We start from the raw sequence: 19,966 nt of genomic DNA, 5'->3' as shown, positions 1-19,966 counted from the left end.
GATAACCGACCAAGATAATCGTGTGATCTCTTTTAATGGAGAAGTTATATCCATCAGAATTCACCTACGTGAAGTTTTTCAATAAATAAATACGATGGTTATTAGAGGAAGCACGAGTTGGGAAAATATAAAATAATTACAGGGGATGGGATGTTCCTTTCCCGTACTACAAGGGTGAAGGTATGTATCTTGGTAGAGGATACTATAAACCTAAGAGACAAAGGGGTGTCGGACATCAATTTAGAGGAGATGGGATAATTGATACTCTCATGGGTATTGGTTCAACTATTCTTAAACATAAAGACCTAATTGGTTCAACTGCTTCTGCTGTGGGAAATGTAGCAGGTGCTGTAAAGAGTATAAAAGATGCTCAGAAAGAATCTCATAAATTACAAGCAATAAAAGAAATTAAGAAAGGTAAAACTCAGTTGTCCCCCCAAGAACGACAGAAAATAATTCAAATACTTGGATCAGGGTTTCAAAAGTTTTAACATCTTTTTCCTAAATAAATACAAGTATGGAAGCAATTGATAGTATCTATGATTTGGATGATACTATTATTATCTCAAACTCCACTAAAAAGAAGATTACTTCAAGGTAAAAATGCAATAACTGGAACAGACTGGAATACAAATGGTACAAAAAGTTTTGAAATAAATAATCAACAAACCTATTTGAATCTCCGAAAGTTTCTTGTTGTGTAAATTTAAATTCACTAAGGCTGGGAATAACACAAACGCTACACTTGTAAATGATTTCTTCTGGAAAATGTTTGATAGTGTGCGATTGTATATTGGAACACAAGAAGTTGAAGCGGTTGATTATGTCTCTGCTGTATCTGAAATGATGAAATTTACACTCTATACATTCAGTGATAGAATGGGAAAGGGTCTGTCGAAGGTTTTATTCCTGATATGTCAACGGGAACAAACACAGACCCTGGATATATTCAAAGGAAAGGAATGTATAATGATGATACAAAAGCAGAAAATAGTTTTACTGTGGCAGTTCCTCTTAAAGGTATATTTGGATTTTGTGATTATGATAAAGTTCTGTATGGTCTTAAAATTAGATTTCAACTACAAAGGAATGATAATGAAAATAGATTGCTTTTTGGTGTTGGTAATGCTTTTGGTGATCAGAATAAATTTGTAATTGAGGAGATGAGTTGGTATATCAGTGAATATACTCCTAATCTTAAAACAGAAGAGATGTTGAATCGAAGACTTAACTCAAAGAGACCACTCAGTGTATCATACCTCAAAAGAAGATGTCAACACGTTAAACTCAATCAAACTACTTTACACGTGGAATTTGGGTGTTCTGGAAGGAAAGCCACGATATCTGTGGATGATTTTTAAAAAGCCAGATGGTGATACTGCGACTGATAAGAATAATGCATTGAGTGATAATGCTAAGGTGAAACAACTTCGCGTTTCTCTAGATGGAACATTTTATCCACGAGATAGATTGGAAATTAATTGGGAAAAAAATGATTTTGCTGAAGCATACAAGTCTTACCAAAAGGTGTGTGAAAGTAATGGAAATAAAGAACCTATTTTGGATATGACAGCATTTAAAAGTTTGTATACAATCTATACGTTTGACCTGAGCGCTCAAAAAAGAAACTATAAAGTCTAATCGAGTGGATACTTCCCTATACATTGAAAGAGGAGAGAGTGAAGAAGTTGATACATATTGTTTGCTTTTGGAAGAAACAGAATTGCAGATTAATACAGATAATGGTGTGATGATTAGTCTCACATAATTTTGTTAAATAAATGAGTGGCAAAGTACCAACTGGGGTATATGTTAATCAAATCAATCTTCATAAACTATCATCTTGTGTTCAAAATCAAAAGCCTTGTACGATTAACGTTAATACAATTCAGAGAAAAGGAGCAGTAAGAATTGATGTTTTGCTCACAAGAGAACAGGTTAAAATCTTGAATGACACTGGCTCACTTAAAATTAAAATGACAAAACCAATGTTGAAAAAATATTCAATAAGAGAGACGAGTGGAGGATTTCTCCCATTTCTAATTCCTTTATTTGCTGGTTTAAGTGCGGTTGGAGCATTGACGGGTGGTATTTCAACAGCGGTCAAAACTGCCAACGAAAGGAAGGCTCAACTCCAGGCTCAAAAAGAATTGGAAAGACATAACAAAGAGTTGGAGAAACAAATTAGTGGAAGTGGTGTAATTGTAGATTTTACTGGAAAACTTGAAGGTCTGCCTGATAAAGCGAGATTGTTAGTTGGAGATATGCTTTCTTCTATAGCACAAGCAGGTGTAAAATTAACGAAAAGAGGTAATGGATTATATCTTTCTAATAAATAAATGAGCATTGATGAGTGGTTGAAAGAATTTGGAAAGAATACAACATCAAATTTACAACTTGCCAAATATTGTAAGAAATTAAAAATTCATAATGTGGTTATTTGTATGAGAGATGAATTAACAAATGTGTCGAAACATACAAAGAATATTATTATGAACTTAGAAGATAATGATGGGAACAGTTCTCATTGGGTTTGTATTTTTAATAGTCAAGACAAATATTATTTTGATAGTTTTGGTCTTCCACCACCTGTTGAAGTCATAAAATTCTTACAGAATGGTGTTTATCAAACATTTCAAGTCCAAGAATTAAATTCCAAGTGTTGTGGTCAATTATGTCTATATGTGTTATTTCAACTCAACAAAAATAAAAAATTTTATGATATTATTTTTAATCTAATATAAATGACTTATGTTGGTAAAGATGGTTCTATCTTTGGTGTATCTCAAGAACTGGATATTGATTTATCAAATTATTACACAAAGGCACAGGCTGAACGATATAAATATAATATAAACAAAAATATTAACATGAAAAATGCTTATAAATTAAAAATTATCCAATTACGACTGACGAATGACTTGGTGAGATTAGCGTTTATCACAATATATATACTTAAATAAACGGCTGTGTATTCTAAAGATACAGAAGTGTTGATATTATCTCCAGGTCATACAGAATTCACAGTTCGAATTAAAATAAATTTTTATAAAGAAGGGCGATCGTTTGTATGAGAATAGAACAATGGGGTATGATATGAATGATTTAGGGTATAATTGGTCATTTAAAATTAACCTCGAAGACCTGGAACAATTAAATCAGTCTCGTAAGGAAGAATATTATCCACTTGGTATCGAGAATGAGTTTTGTGGAGCCACGATTAGTAAACAACAAATAAAAAGAATTTAATAAGGGTAAATATAATAATGGTTTTGCCCTTGTTTATCTCATGAAAACAAAAAACAGGATTATATATAATAAGTAAGGAAATACAAAATGATTTAACTATGGGAAGATGGGGAGGTGTTTCGTGCCATAATATTATTCTAACATATATTTCTAATACATAAATGACAGCAAGAAGGCTTCAAGAAAATTATCATTTCTGTGTTCAAGCATACCTTCAAGAAAAGGGTATTCGGTATTTTAATAAATATGTTCTACAACATAAGAATGAGGTATTTTCAATAAAAGATTGGCATTATGCTGATGTTGATAAACCAACAACTTTAGATTTAATTAGAATGTTAAATAATGAAAAAATTATAAGGTTAAGAAAAGGTAAGGCTCTTTTAGAAATTCAAAAGAAATTTTATTGGTATCCTGTTGTAAAAAAATTATTTTGGATACAGGAATAACAAGAAATCCTGATGAATATATGTATAATATTCTATGGGGTGTAAACGATTCAAGTATAGTAAGGGATGAGGAAGGAGTTGAAGAAGAGAGGAAGAGGAGGAAAGGAGGAGGAGGAGAGAGAGAAGGAGGAAAGAGAGAAGAGAGAGAGGGAGGAAAGAGAGAATGAATAAATATCAAAATATGGAAACCAGTGAGATTCAAAAAAGAATAGAGGTATTAAAGAAATTAACTTATCTCACTAGAGGAATACAAAGAATTAAAAAGTCTATTTGCAATACATTCGACAAGACTATCGACATCGAGAAGACATGTATTTTAATTCAAGTTTTTTCTTCAATAAATGGAGGAGAGAGTGAAGGCATTTCTAAGGATTCTTTATGTTTTAAAAATTAAGATTCAAATGTGCATGTTGGAAACTAAAAAGGTTTTTGCACTCTACAGAAATTTTTCTCATAAATAAATGAGTTATTATCTCAAATGTAAAAAAAAAACTAATACTAAAAATATTTCATATATTAAAACTAAAAATAACAGGGTTATACAAAAAGGTATATGTTCGCTGTGTCGTTCAAACAAAAATCAATTTATCTCCAAACACAAACTCGGAGGAGATATACAAAAGTTTTTATCAGGAAGTAAATTTACAACTACTGGAATACCAGGGAATTACATCTTCCAGGGTATTCTTTCTGTGGTCCAGGCACAAACTTGGATAAAAGATTAGATGAGGCAGACAATCCTAAATCCTGGAGTAAACCAATCAATAGAGTTGATGAAGTGTGCATGAGACACGATATTGATTATGGGAATACCACAACGTTGGAAGAAAAGCATGAAGCCGATAGAGAAATGTTATATAATTTGTCTCTGATACAAAATCCAACCTTGAGAGAAAAAGTTGATAGGTTCATCGTGAAGAAGATGATTAGTGCTAAATTGAAACTTGGACTTGGAAATTCAAAAAACTTATAGGCTCTAATGATGCCATTAAGACTGAAGAGCAATTAGCTGATGAATTACATAAACCAATATTCACAAAGTTTCAGAGAAGGAAAGTTTATTCCAAGGAAGTTGATTATATCTGGTCTGCTGATTTGATTGAACTCAATAATGATAAGGGGTACAAGTATGCTTTAACAGTTATTGATTTGAGGAGTAGATATGCGTGGGTTGTCCCTTTAAAAAACAAAACAGGTAATACTCTTATGTTAGCTTTTCAACAGATATTTAATAAAAGTAAGAGAAAACCTAAGAAATTGTGGACTGATGAGGGTAGAGAGTTTTATAACAAGACATTTATGAATTTTCTAAAAAATAACAGTATTACATTATACAGTACCTTTAATGAAGGGAAGGCAGTTGTTGTTGAACGTTTTAATCGTACCTTAAAAAGAGAGACTATATAAAAATTCACACAACTCGGTTCACAACAATGGTTATCTTTTATTCAGGATATTGTGGATAAGTATAATGACACGATTCACACGTCAACGAATATGAAGCCATCAGAAACATTTACAAAATTAAAATATGAAAAAGAGATTAATGTTAGAAAACCTAAGTTCAAAGTTGGTGATATCGTAAGAATATATAGGTGGAAATCTCATTTTGAAAAGGGTTTTACTGAACGATGGACGAAAGAACTTTTAAAATTGTTGATGTAATAGATACAGTTCCTTGGACTTATAAAATATATGATTTGGAAGGGGAAGAGATTTTAGGTTCATTTTATTCACAGGAATTACAAAAGACAAAACTAAGCAGATAATACACCTTTGTGGACACTAGAGGGACAAGTATATAATGTGTGTCAAGGGGGACGTTCTTAGATCTGTGAACCCCAAACACAGAATCCTCAACTGAATAGTCAAGGCTTAACTTTTGTTTGTGTGTGTGTGTGTAATGGGAGCAATAGGTTGGCGCTTCACTCCCTCCTACTATACACCGTTGTGGACACTCGAGGGCCAAGTCCGAGGTGTATAACAGTATATAATGTGTGTCAAGGGGGACGTTCTTAGATCTGTGAACCCCAAACACAGAATCCTCAACTGAATAGTCAAGGCTTAACTTTTGTTTGTTGATGTGTATGTGTGTGTGTCCCAACCCTCACATTCAAAATCTCAACCCCAACCCTCACATTCAAAATCTCAACCCCAACTCAATCCTCACCCAACACAATGTCTTTTTCAAAATGAGATTTCCACCTATATATATATATATATTTTTACGTTTTTTTTTCTTCTTCCAATTCTGTCTTTTAAGGCTTTCAGGTTTGATGACGTAGAAAGGGGGAGTAAGCCTGCACTTTCTTCCCAGAACTTTCTTGATCTTGCTCCCATCAAGCACCATCCGACAAAGAACTACATCGATAGGTTTAGATCCCAAAGAGTGATAGCAACTCCAAAAGTCTCCAAAATATAAATAAATAAAATAATAATAATAATAAATAAATAAATAAATAAATAAAAGCCCCCAAAAAAGTTTCAAGTGTCCAACATAAACCCAACTTTCCAAGTCTTCAAGGTATAACCACATTCCCGTTGAGTTTCCAAGATATGTATCACATTGTGAGTTATCAATCCAGAACCCACATTTCAAGTATTCAAAGTAAAACCAACTTACAAAGTCTCTTAAGGATAACTCATTTACTGATTTTTTCAAAATTTGTGAGTCTCCAAGGTAGGCCCCATATTTAGAACCATCTTGGCAGAACCCTTTTCCTGAGTCTCCAAGGTAGTTATTTAAACCATCAAGGCAGAACTCATTTACTGATTTTTTCAAAATTTGTGAGTCTCCAAGGTAGGCCCCATATTTAGAACCATCTTGGCAGAACCCTTTTCCTGAGTCTCCAAGGTAGTTATTTAAACCATCAAGGCAGAACTCATTTACTGATTTTTTCAAAATTTGTGAGTCTCCAAGGTAGGCCCCATATTTAGAACCATCTTGGCAGAACCCTTTTCCTGAGTCTCCAAGGTAGTTATTTAAACCATCAAGGCAGAACTCATTTACTGATTTTTTCAAAATTTGTGAGTCTCCAAGGTAAAACTTGTATTCTGGCTCATCAAGGTATAACTTGTTCAGTGGGTATTGTCTTGATAACTCACAATGAGTACTATTGCTGTAAAACTCTTTTTCAGGATTTTGCTGGTCTCCAAGGTATAACTCTTTGGTTGGGTCATCAAGGACGAACTCGTTCTGTGGGTCTTGGTCGCTCATAAGGTCTTCAACCAAGCCAACAATTTCGCCCCAAGTTGTAGCAAAAGCAGTATTTTCATTTCGTATTTCAGACACAATTTCCTGTGAGAGAAAATAATAATGTATTAATTAAGTTATTTAATTATTAAATGAGTATGCTTCAATCAAAGTTTGAAAATAGGAAAATAAAAAATCTTACCTCAATAGATAAGAGGTTTGAATCCAGTTCATCAACTTGAAGGTTTAGTTCCATAGAAGACAGAGAGTTCCAAGGAACACCAAAGTCATCCCACTCAAGGTCTTCAACCAAGCCAACAATTTCCCCCAAGTTGTAGCAAAAGCAGTATTTTCAGATACAATTTCCTGTGAGAGAAAATAATAATGTATTAATTAAGTTATTTAATTATTAAATGAGTATGCTTCAATCAAAGTTTGAAAATAGGAAAATAAAAAATCTTACCTCAATAGATAAGAGGTTTGAATCCAGTTCATCAACTTGAAGGTTTAGTTCCATAGAAGACAGAGAGTTTGAGACAAGCACACAGAACACCATTGCCAGCAAGAACAAATGTTTAAAATGGAGCCTGGGTTTGAAGCTTTTATAGAGAAAGACTGGTGGGTGTGGTTTCCTTTGGAAATTCCCTGGGCAAGCCTAGGCAAGCCTTCATTGGGAAATTTTTCAAAACCATAACATCCTGTAATTTTCTAGTGATTTCTTTGTGAGTCAGAGATGAACTGGAAATGATGTAAGAGTGGGCGGGGCTTAGCAAAAGTAGGCGGAGCTTAGGAAAAGTGGGCGTGGCTTAGAAAAAATACCTTATGAAAAGTGGGCGGAGCTTAGCAAAAGTGGGCGGGGCTTAGGAAAAGTGGGCGTGGCTTAGAAAAAAATACCTTATGAAAAGTGGGCGGAGCTTAGCAAAAGTGGGCGGGGCTTAAAGAAAAGTGGGCGGGGCTTAACAAAAAATAACCTGTGGCTCAGGAGGTGGTCAAACAAGAGCATTAAGAGAAGTTTATCATTTCGTAATGGCACAAAAGGGGTATCTTAAAAAATATAAAGATTCAAATGTTTTGTTTGTCAATATTTTAGATGGGGATTATTGTGCAAAGAAAATTAAACTATTGAAGGAATTTGAGAATGAACAAATCTTTATAGGTTCAATGAGTGAGCTGTTCAACCCCCAGGTGTTCAATTCAATGAGGTTCAACCTCCAAGTTAAAAGGGGAGACAAATAAATATACCTTGGGATAAAAAGGGGGTTTATTTTTAAGGAAAAAAAATATAAATCGCTGAAAATCCCCCATTCATTTACATGGGGAAAAGTGAGCCAGAATCAGTATTCTTACCCTACTCCTCTGCCACCAAAGCTGAACGGAGGTTGTGTTTTCACCCCTGTCTGTCTATCTGTTTGTCTCTGAACAGGATATTTCAAAAGGTTGTGGACAGATTCAGACGAAACTTGGTGGACATGTTGGGTGTGTGAAAAATACGAAACGTTTAGATTTTGGTGAAGATCGAGTGTTATGAGAATTTTTACAGTGATTCATCACCATTGAGAGATCGGGACTAAAACGAGAACGAGCACAAAATCTCAAAATGTTATGTACGAGTTATGACAAAACTCGGTGGATGAGTTGATTAAGTGACAAGAACAAGCTAATTAGAGTTTGGTTAAGGTCCGGATGCAGATCCGGCTTACCAGTGGGATACAAAACATTGGGCATTATGAATTTTGATACAAAATAAACGCCCCATGAGCATAGTCCAAATGGGCAAGGATGGGTGGATGGAAGGGATGCATACAGGGAGGTTGGAAGGACATTGTACTTGTTTGTGAAATATTCATGTTGGAGAAAAAGCAAAAAATACATTTTGTTTTAGGCTGAAAGCACCAGCAAATATAACAAATAACAAGGATTGAAGACTCAGGTCTGATGTTTCAACCCCACCCCTGCCCCCTGCCCCCCCCCCCAACTCAAGTGGTCATGATCTGGGATGTCTGAATCCTGAATGAATACTGCTCAGTGGTCAAAGCACATTGAACCTGTTCTTTATCTTAGGAGAATGCAATACCTGGTGGGGCTTTCACACTCAAGTATGAATCCTCCTCAATGCAAGTTGTTTTTAATAGATCAAATATAAACATAGGGGCAACACCTATGGGCACTCACCTGGTAGAATAATGATACTGAGGTGGGACAGGAACATAATAAATCAACATGGGACAGGATCATAAAAAAACCAATGAACAAATGTTATAGCAAATACCTATTTTGGGGGGCAAACCCACTCCCCCACCCCTGCCCGTAAATCCCCTTCGACCATGATTTTTTAAATAGTGTGAAGAAACTTTGGTGCATCACGGGTGATGAAGGTTCTGGTCAAGTTTCATTGAACTTGTGTGTATAATTTCGGAGAAGAAAGCAAATACATATTTGGGGGGGGGCAACCCCCCCCATACACCCCCTTAGACCCCATTTTTTTAATGTCATGAACAATCTTTGGTACAACATGGGTGACGAAGGCGGTGGTGAAGTTTCATCGGAATTGTGTGTGTAGTTTCTGAGAAGAAAGCAAATACCTCTTGTGGGTAACAACTAACAACCCCCGTAAATCCCTTAAACCCCGATATTTTGTAATGGTGTGAACAAACTTTGGTACAGCACAGGTGATGAAGGTTGTAGTCAAGTTTCATCGGAATTGTGTGTGTAGTTTCTGAGATGAAAGCAAATACCTCTTTTGCGTAACAACCCCCGTAAATCCCTTAAACCCCGATATTTTGTAATGGTGTGAATAAACTTTGGTACAGCACAGGTGATGAAGGTTGTAATAAAGTTTCATCGGAATTGTGTGTGTAGTTTCTGAGAAGAAAGCAAATACATATTTTGGGGGGTGGGGGCACCCCCCCTTTACACCTGCACAGACCCAGATTTTTTTTAGTGTCATGAACAATCCTTGGTACATGATGGGTGATGAAGGTTGTCGTCAAGTTTTGTCAGAATTGTTTGCATCGTTTCTGAGAAGCAAATACCTGTTTACAGAAGGCAACCCCCATAAACTCCCTCCGTAGACCCCCTGGATCCTGATTTCTTTCACGCCATGAACAAACTTTGGTACAGCCCTGGTAATGAATGTTGTGGTCAAGTTTCATCGGAATTGCATGTGTGGTTTCTGAGAAGAAAGCAAATACCTATTTTGGGGGCAACTCCTGTAGACCCCTGAGGACCCGATTATTTTAATGCCATGAACAAATACAGGGAGATGAAGGTTGTAGTAAATTTTCATCTCAATCAAATGTGTAGTTTCAGAGAAGAAGTTGCAAGTATTTGTGGACAGATGGACGACGCGCCATCCCATAAGCTCCCCGGAACTACGGTTTAGTTGAGCTAATAATTGACTTTTTAAAAATTAACAACTGTTGGCTTGTCTGGATGTGTATTACCGAACTATGAAAATTAACTTTATGTCATCTATTGAATGGCACATCAGCAAACTTGCAAAAGTTCTGTTTCTTCAAAATTAAATGTACATTTGATTTTGTCTCAGAGTGAGTTGGCTTAAAGGGAGTCCATTTCCAAGGTACAATGGCAACAACATACGAACATGTAAGCCCAAGTTAAAATCCCATAAACAGCGTTGATTTGACCATACTCTCAAATCCTCGGAATTGTGTTGAAGACTGTCTGCTTTTTGTGAAGGTTTTTCACCCTCCATCTCGACAAAAGTTCCATTACGATCTGTTATACACTTATCGAGAAAATGAAATCAAGTCACACCAAAATGAGTATCAAACGACACAAGGGTAATTTGGTTCTTACCAGCTTCAGTCTGTATGGACCCATTAACTTGATCGTCATCATTGACACATTGAGTAATATCTTCCTTCATTTGGCTTGATGCATCCAAGATGGATTCTACAGCATTCAAGAAGAGATGTTCTTCTGCATCAACATTCATTTTTCCTGGAAATAAACAAGTAGTGGTGGCCTTAAAGCATATGCCAAGCTTCCAGTTATATAATATAATATAATATAAATATATGTATAAATATGACATGAATACTTATGGTTACCATGTTTAAACCCAGAGACAAGTAGCAGTACAAAGTGCACCACCCCCATGCCAAATAAATAAATAACAAATCCTCCAGCGTGCGGCATCACCAGGGCACCTTCAGCGCTCGACGATGCTGCCTTGCAGCACATGGAGTCAGAATTTTAGGGAGTGGTGTACAATAATTGATTGATTAATTGCATAATTGAAATAAATAAATGATAATCGTAAAATAATTAATTTCTTCATCAATTGGCTAATAGCATACCTAAACCACCACTGTTTCATCTGAATCTGTAACTTTTTGAAAACTAAGTAATTAATCAAAAAATTTAACAATTAATTGATTGATCAATAAATCAAAAATACCCTTTATAGCCAAATCGCTTGTTCACTGTCGTGTCCAAATATCAGCTTCGGAACTCAAAAGGTGCCTGAGATATTGCCCAGATGATAAATAAAATAAATAATAAATCGATAACAATGAAGTAATTAATCAATGAATTTATTAATAAGAAAATAAAAAAATTAACATTTTTGCCAAAGCACATCTTCACTTTTGTCCCCAAATTTCAGCTTCCTAGCTCAAAGACTGGCTGAGATATCACCCAGAAAGGAAGAAAGAAAATAATTAATCGATTAATTGATTAATCATTATTACAAAAACAAGTAGCGGTACATTCAAAGTACACCGCCCCAATGCCAAATAAATAAATAAACAAGCAGTCATAGACTGGTACTTACGAAATCGTCAACTTGACCTCTGACCTTGTCTAATAAAAGCTGTCTCCAGAGAAGGTAGCGACGCAAACCAAAAGTTTTTATGATGATTCTGTACCAAACCATCAAAAATCGAATGTTTGACCTCACTGTGACCTTGACCTTTGACCGATTTTGACCAAAATCTAATCAGCACGAGCAATCACCCTCCTGAATCACATGGTGTAATTTGATATTGGTAGCTTCTTCCGTTCTCGAGTTATCGTGCACGCACGCGCACACACACACACACACACACACACACACACACACACACACACACACACACACACACACACACACACACACACACACACACACACACACACACACACACACACACACACACACAGACACACACACACACACACACACACACACACACACACGACGGAAGTCATCAATATACTTACGAAATCTTTAGATTTCGTAAGTAATAAATCCTCTAGCACTCAGCGCTCCGGCAATGCAGTCGTGCAGCACGTGCAGACGGAATTGGGAGGGAGCGGTGCACTTGAGGTAAATATGTATAAATGAGACTTACTCGCCATGCAGCATATGGAGACTAATTTTGAGTGAGCGGTGTGCAATAATTGATTGATTCAGTGATTGATTGCGTAATTAAAATAAATAATAGTCATAAAATAATTGATTCCTCAATCAATTGCCTAATATCATACCTAAACCACCACTGTTTCATCTGAAACTGTCACTCTTTGAAAATCAAGTAATTAATAAAAAAAATGAATAATTAATCGATTAATTAATAAATGAAAAATATCCTTTATAGCCAAATCACTTGTTCACCGTCGTGTCCAAATATCAGCTTCCGAGCTCAAAGGTGGCCTGAGATATTGCCTAGCTGAGAAAGAAAATAAATAAGAAAAAAATTAATCGATCATAATTACGTAATTTATCAATTAATCGATTAACCAAAATTTTTTTAAAAAATACTGTTTTTGCCAAAGCATATCTTCACTCTTGTCCCCGAATTTCAGCTTCCAAGTTCAAAGGATGGTTGAGATATCGCCCGGACAAACAAACAAACAAGAAAACCGAGTATTCCCTTCCTTTGTGCCCAGCGATGACATCATGCATCGCCTGGATAGGACATTGGGAAGCAGCGGTGTACAACAAACAACTGCACAAATGCAAAAGTTTACAAAAGTGAGAACATTCTTCAAAAACTGCACAGGTACGAGTGCATGGCTAAACACCTAGAATGCTCTATCCTTTTGATGCACTTTTAAAATGTTCATTAATTGTCTGTCCATCATCATAGTAGTGTTGGATTTGTGCAAGGCCACATCTCATCAATGCAGAATGGTTTTCCCCCATTTTGCATCTGGAAAGAAAACGGTTTCCTGAAACACCGACACAGCACTGATTGGGAGAATGCTCTTTTGCCATTTAATTAGCAGATTGAAGGGAATTCTGATGAAGAGTTTGGCAGATAATTGAGAAGACTGCACCAGAAACCCTCCGTACAATTATTTTTCCCCTTAAAACCCCAACCGTTATTCAAAAAGAACCAGGATAATTTCCAACATTCAAAATTTCATCAAAACAAAGGGCATCGTCAAGGTCCATTCACCCACAGCCACATTGAACAGATTTAATTCCACTCTACTATCACGTACCAATTTTTGGGCTGATGCTTTCCTCTTGATGCTGAAGACTGCAAACATTCAATATTCTCAAGTCCGTAACTCCCACACTACCATCCTGGTCTTCAAAACCAGGCACAGAGCCCAAGGAAACCAGTTTCTCAGCACAGCTGGAAAGCTCTTGGCTGACGGCGATTAGCATGGAGTGCAGCACAGCCATCAGTATCGGGCTTCCTGCCTGGACATCTTGCAACTCCCAGCGAGATTCCACAAAGCGACGGAACTCGGCATACATCACAAAAGGCAGCTTCTGCTTGGCCAGCGAGAAGAGTTCCGCTCTCATTGTGAGTGATTCAGAGCAGGCATCCAGTGCTCCTGAGCTGTTGATGTCAAGCTCAGAAACAATGGCTCTGGCTGTCTCTCTCGTCAGGCCTTGAGTCTGCAACCAGTCTGAAAATGGCTTTGTCTCATCCATGACCTACTGCAGAAAAGACAACAACCTCTTTCACAACAAAATCTTGCTTTCATTAAATTTAGGTAAACATTAATTCTCTTTCAAAAAGTTTTTCCATGAGCCTCAATAAGTTAAGAAATATATATATATATATATATATATATATATATATATATATATATATATATATATATATATATATATATATATATATATATATTAATTTGCACCACATCCAAAGGAAGCGGTTCAGTTTGGCATTTTTTAATATGAAATAGGCAAAGCCTAGAAATGAACGAAACCCTTTAGAATTACCTGATAAACCCTTTGGAACCCTATAGAATCACCCTTTACAACCCTTTAGAATTACCCATTACGACCCTTTAGAACCTTATACAATTACCAATGGGCCCGTTCATCCATTGGTCCAAATTTTCATCTGGGTATTTTGGGTCTTCAGGATCTTTTAGGTCCTCAGGGTCTTTTGGGGCATTTGAAGTCTAGAGGGTCTTAAAGGGTTTTCAAAGGTCAAAGGGTCTCAGCAGTCTGAAAGGTCAAAAATAACATTCCAATAATAAGTAATTCATGAAGACATACTGTACGTAATTAATGGACACACACACACACACACACACACACACACACACACACACACACACACACACACACACACACACACACACACACACACACACACACACACACACACACACACACACACACACACACACACACTGGAAACACCGCATGTTGGAAAGGTTCTTCTTCATTTTTTACAGATGTATGGATGGATGGACAGATGAATACAGTCAAATACTGAAGCGGCTTCACCGCTTAAAATGTATTTTCAGCAGCGTCTCGCATAGCGAACGCTGCTCAGAGAGCTCGGCGTTGTTGTTGTTCTTCTTCTTCTTCGTCTTCTTCTTGTGAAGACAAAACCTTAAGCTCTAGGACTCGGCTCTTGTATATACAAGATCCGGATCTCCTTAAATACTGTGCACATGTACACATCCTCACATAGACGGTGCCTTTTGAGAGCGTCTAACATGAACTTTTAAATATATTCGGACATTTGCTTTAAATTTTCGAAAGGTTCACGTTACTTTTTAAAGATTATTCCATTTATAGTATTGTAATTTCGTAAATACATTATTTATTCCATAAATACACAATATATCATAAATACGTAAATGCATTATGACGCGTTTCGCTATTGGCTTAACAAGGCACGTGACGAAATATCGAAGTTGTTTTTTTTTAATTAAAATTTTTTTTTTTTTTTTAGCCGACAAAACCTTTAGGAATGTGCCACACGCTGCTCGTGGACCCAATTGTCCTTGTTAAAGGTAACTAGAGCAAAGTCGATGGTACGCCATCACAAATCCTCACGTGTCCCACCTAAAACAAAGCTGAAACATGGCAAAAATGTTACACCAGGAATGACAAGCTCAACACTCATGGAAGAGATGTGTGATGGAGGATATGGACTGATAGTGGGCAATAATTGGACACAATAAGTAAGGGAATGAATGAACAGGAAAAGAGGAGAGAGAGTCGGGGAGAAAACAGTAACCTGCAAGTACGTAAGAGGGCTGGGCTAGACACGGTCGATGGGGGTAAAAGAAAAAGATGGCAACAGGGATGGGGATGACACGGGATGGTTTGCACCAAAGGTAAACTGAAAGAACTATTTCCCACAATTTGATGAGATAACAGAATCTACTGAAGTGCAGGCTTAAAAAAATACATCAGATTCCTTGAGAAACACCATTTTTCATCTTTATATCTCCCTATTTTAACATAGCCACAGGATCAGCAACAAAAAAGAAGACAGTAAACACGTACTTTCCACAGGAATTAAGCACAGAACCAAATGGCTGCAGTCTGATTACCTACATTTAGCCAATCGGCGAACACATAGTTTATACATCTCGTTCGCACCACAATGTGGTAACATGCCAATGTTGAACTACCAGACTTGATTTTCTGTCTACATCTCCATTGCACAAAGTACAGGCTGTGCTCCTCGTGATTACGTCCTCGTTAATAAAGCATAACAAGAACAGGTTATATTTTTAGATCCACAAAATGACGGATTATTTGTCTGCCGTTGTTTTTGATTTGGTCGAAGTATAAAAAAAATCTCATCATGTATGTGACAGCCATCGTGTGGATTAATTTCCTCTGAAACATAATGTGCTATAAAAGGTTGTTATTATTACTGTTATTAATGGTGAGAAAGTAATGAAAGAAGAAAATAATGGGGCTGGCAGGGATGGTCTAGAAGCATGCACACTCATCTCTGAGCCGTCTAGCCTGGGTTCCATTCTCGGCCGAGCTATAAACTGTCATCCTGGTGTCTCGCAGGCAGGGCGAGCCATCAATGTGTGTGTTGTCCCAAGGATGGACATTAAACTGGGTGTCCTGTCTGCCGGCATAAGTTGGTGGATGTTAAAGATCCCACATTGCCCTTTACAAAGAGTAGGCGAGCCATCGTCAGAACCATGGGCAAATTGCAAATACCTCGCCGAATCTACAGAGGGCACTAGGCAGCAGCACCTTCAGCCAATGATGCTACTCACAGCTATATGTCACATCGGAAGGAAGTAAATAATAACAATTGTGAATAAACATTTGCAGAAGACACGACTGCACAGTACAGTACAGTGCAGTGCAGTTCCTCTCCTGCACAGCTAATTAACATTTGCTTAAGAGCCATTTAAATGCGAAACAACTTTAAAGAAGAAAAACAATACAATAATACCCCGGTTTATGTCACTCCATTTTATGTCTGTTTGCAAATACATCATCACGTTAATAATACTGTTACGTTTGTCATCAAACAGATAGAAGTATATAGAGTAGCATGGGCCGTATTTGAGTAGTTAACTTAATGCAGTCCGAGAAAGTTAAATACAGTTCAGCCTATCCGTTCAATGGTCTGTGTTAACACACCACTTGAACACGACAATTGGTGTCAGAAATGGGATTTCTGAACCCACAAGACAACCACGACATTGGCATTTTCAAACTCTAACTTTGGAAAGCTCACTCCTGACCAACACGACATTTGTGGATCAGGAGGGGGATATTACAACCAGAGGACTTCTAAATTTGGAGTTAATTGATGTAGAGAGAGCATCGGGGAACGTTCTGCAAATTAAAAAATATAAATATACTTTTTTGTTGAAGCGCGCGTGGGAATAAAGCGGCTGCACAAAATTGCGGATGTGCAGAAGATAGCAGCATGAGGAAGCAGTGAGGACGAAGGAAGTGAACTGTGGTTGGGGGCTAGTGAGAGGCCTAAGATAGGAGCCTCCCTCATTCCTGAGCGATCGAGCCAGGAAGCGGGTGCGATGAACATCCAGGCCATGTTTGAACAATTTATTGAACAAATGAATAAATATAGTGAATGCATGGAGGGTCATGCCTGGTGTTGGCATAATGGTTAGAGTGGTAGGCTTGGGATCTTAGGATCCTGAGTTCAAATCCCACTCAGTTGTTAAATTAATACCAGGTGGGGTTGACTCTGCCTGTCATCCCTTCGAGGTCGGCAAAATGAGTGCCAGCTTGCTGGTATACTGTCGGAGTGGCGACCCGTCCAGGATTGTGTTCAATAGCCAAGGAGACTGCAAAGGCAGCACCAACACTCTGCACAAAAAATAAGGGGTTTCGTCGACTCCCCTGATTTGCGACAAAGTGACCTTGACCTTTGACCTTCAAATTTTTATGCGCTGAAAGGGACCTCTATAGGCCTCTGATATGCGAAGTTACAAAAATTTCCAATGATAACTGTGCTCTGCAGAGTGATTTATACGTGATTACAGACCAAAAAATAAAAATAAAATAAAAAATAAAAAAACATATGAAGGTCAAGGCCAATCGCCACCAAAAATTAATCAGCTGAGCGCCAGACCATGAACTATATTCCCATGAAGTTTGAAGACGATCCGATCAAAATTACTCAAAAAATAAGGGTTTCGTCGACTCCCCTGATTTGCGCCAAAGTGACCTTGACCTTTGACCTTGACCTTCAAAATTTTGTGCAGTGAAAGGGACCTCTATAGGCCTCTGATATGCGAAGTTACAAAAATTTCCGATGATAACTGTGCTCTGCAGAATTTTTTATACGTGATTACAGACAAACAAAAAAAAAACAAAAAAAAAAAAAACATACAAGCTGACTAACATATCTTGCAAAACTTCGTTTTGGCACGATAACAAACAGAAAGGGGTGAAAACAGTAACCTCCATCCATCTTCAAAGATGGCGGAAATTAATTAGGATTCGGAGGATTAGATTAATACTCCACTGAGGAATAATAAAAATTAGGAGGATTAGTATGAGTAAAGCAACAGGACAAGTGAACTACGAGGGAGAGGGAGGAGTGGGGGATGGGGTGTGGGGATGGGGTGGGGGAAGGAGTGGGGGGAGGAGTGGGAGGAGGAGTGGGGGGAGGAGTGGGGGGAGGAGTGGGGGATGGGGTGGGGGATGGGGTGGGGGAAGAGTGAGGGGATGGGGTGGGGGGAGGAGTGGAGGGATGGGGTGGGGGAGGAGTGGAGGGATGGGGTGGGGGGAGGAGGGTGGGGAAGGGGTGGGGAAGGGGTGGGTGGAGGAGGGTGGGGAAGGGGTGGGGAAGGGGTGGGTGGAGGAGGGTGGGTGGAGGAGGGTGGGGAAGGGATGGGTGGAGGAGGGTGGGGAAGGGGTGGGTGGGAGTCTGGAGGGAGGTGGGTTGAGTGGGAGGAGGCAGGGGAGAGGGTGGGATGGAGGAGGCAGGGGAGAGGGTAGGATGGAGGAGGCAGGGGAGAGGGTGGGATGGAGGAGGCAGGGGAGAGGGTGGGATGGAGGAGGAAGGGGAGAGGGTGGGATGAAGGAGGGGAAGGGAGAAAGGAAGGAGGTGAGGTGGGAGTCCAGAGGAGGGAGAGGAAGAGGTGGTGTGGGAGGATTGCAGGCAAGAGGTGGAAGGATCAGGGGTGTGGTGGAAGGAGGTGGTAGGAGAGAAGGGGTGGGAAGAGGCAGGGGAAGGGGTGGGAAGAGGCAGGGGAAGGGGTGGGAAGAGGCAGGGGGAAGGGGTGGGAAGAGGCAGGGGGAAGGGGTGGGAAGAGGCAGGGGAAGGGGTGGGAAGAGGCAGGGGAAGGGGTGGGATGGGGGAGGGACTCGTAACCCTTGCTCGTGGAAAATAAATAAACATTTTGGTAACTTCTGACACATTCGGCATTCAGAATTGTTACCCAAGCTTATTGTCGACACCCGAACCAAATTGCTGCTCTCCTAGAGGGGCACTGCACCAACAGCACTGCTGCGCCCGTGCAAGAACTGATGCCAAACCACAACCAGAGATTATCCATGCATGAAATGAAGAAAGGAGCAGGAAGTTTGAATGGAGTTGAATATACACATCGGGGCTGGTTTGGATAACCTCGGCCCTGGAAGGACGTACACTCACCTCCGAGCTGTCCTCGCCCAGGTTCGAATCTCGACCAAGCTATAAACTGCCACCCTGGTGTTTCATACGGAGGAGGAATCTGCCAACATGCCCGTCCATCATCGAGACATTAAGCCGGAGGACCAGTCTGCTAGCACAGATCATTGATGGATGTTAAAGATTCCAAAGCATCTCTTACGAAGAGGAGGCGAGTTATCACCGGCACGCGGCACCCCAGCCTCCAGGCTAGGTTGGAGTAGAATGTCTACACATTGTCCCGAGCCCCCTCCCTCCCCTTTTTGACAAATCCATCTGGTTGCGCCCCTGGCGATATTTGCTGAAATGCATTTAAAAAAAAAAAAACATATTGACTGAAACTGGGGGGAAAAAGTTTATATCGATGCAAGATGGTGTGAAACGGTAAGAGCAAGAGACGAGGCGCGAATCTGTGAGAAAACACGAATATTCACATCTCCTCAGAGCGCTGAGGGAAACAAACAAACGTCCGGCTTTCAACAAGAACAAAGTACATTTGGGAACGTGCATCGCAGGCCAGAATATTCGTTCGTTTCTCATTAAAAATATCGTTTTCACATCTAAAATCTTCACAGCTGAATTTACATTCCCCACGAACTTCAATTTGAAAACTAAATCATCTCCGCTTACCGATCGCCTCAAGTCAGAGTTGGCGCGAAGTATCGCGAGAGTGACGTCACCGGAAGTGTGATTTCCAATTTTAATAAACATCGATCGACTCCAAAACTTCGGAGCGCTTC

General features: G+C 38.8%; 1 protein-coding gene across 4 annotated transcripts in view; it reads right to left on the bottom strand.

The window, feature by feature from the left end:
• Positions 1–19,953, bottom strand: part of LOC147012317 (uncharacterized) — a 43,277-nt gene extending 23,324 nt beyond the window's left edge. Inside the window, exons 1-3 of one of the 4 annotated variants that reach the window (XM_085856308.1) lie at positions 19,857–19,953; positions 13,345–13,792; positions 10,711–10,854 (exon numbers count right to left, since the gene is read on the bottom strand). In XM_085856308.1, coding sequence (XP_085712434.1) covers positions 10,711–10,854; positions 13,345–13,786 — 586 coding nt within the window. In that variant the 5' untranslated portion in view covers positions 13,787–13,792; positions 19,857–19,953. Of the gene's footprint in view, positions 1–10,710; positions 10,855–13,344; positions 13,793–19,211; positions 19,468–19,856 lie in introns of those variants that run through there. The other 3 variants (XM_085856311.1, XM_085856309.1, XM_085856312.1) reach the window with 3 other exon arrangements.
• Between the last annotated feature and the right edge of the window lie 13 nt (positions 19,954–19,966).

The sequence above is a fragment of the Eptatretus burgeri genome, chromosome 15 (genome assembly GCF_056783735.1).
Source record: "Eptatretus burgeri isolate ZD-2024b chromosome 15, Ebu_testis_v1, whole genome shotgun sequence".
NCBI classification, from domain to species: domain Eukaryota; kingdom Metazoa; phylum Chordata; class Myxini; order Myxiniformes; family Myxinidae; genus Eptatretus; species Eptatretus burgeri.
Note: the sequence above shows the minus strand (reverse complement) of the source record. Positions and strands in the feature narration are given on the sequence as shown.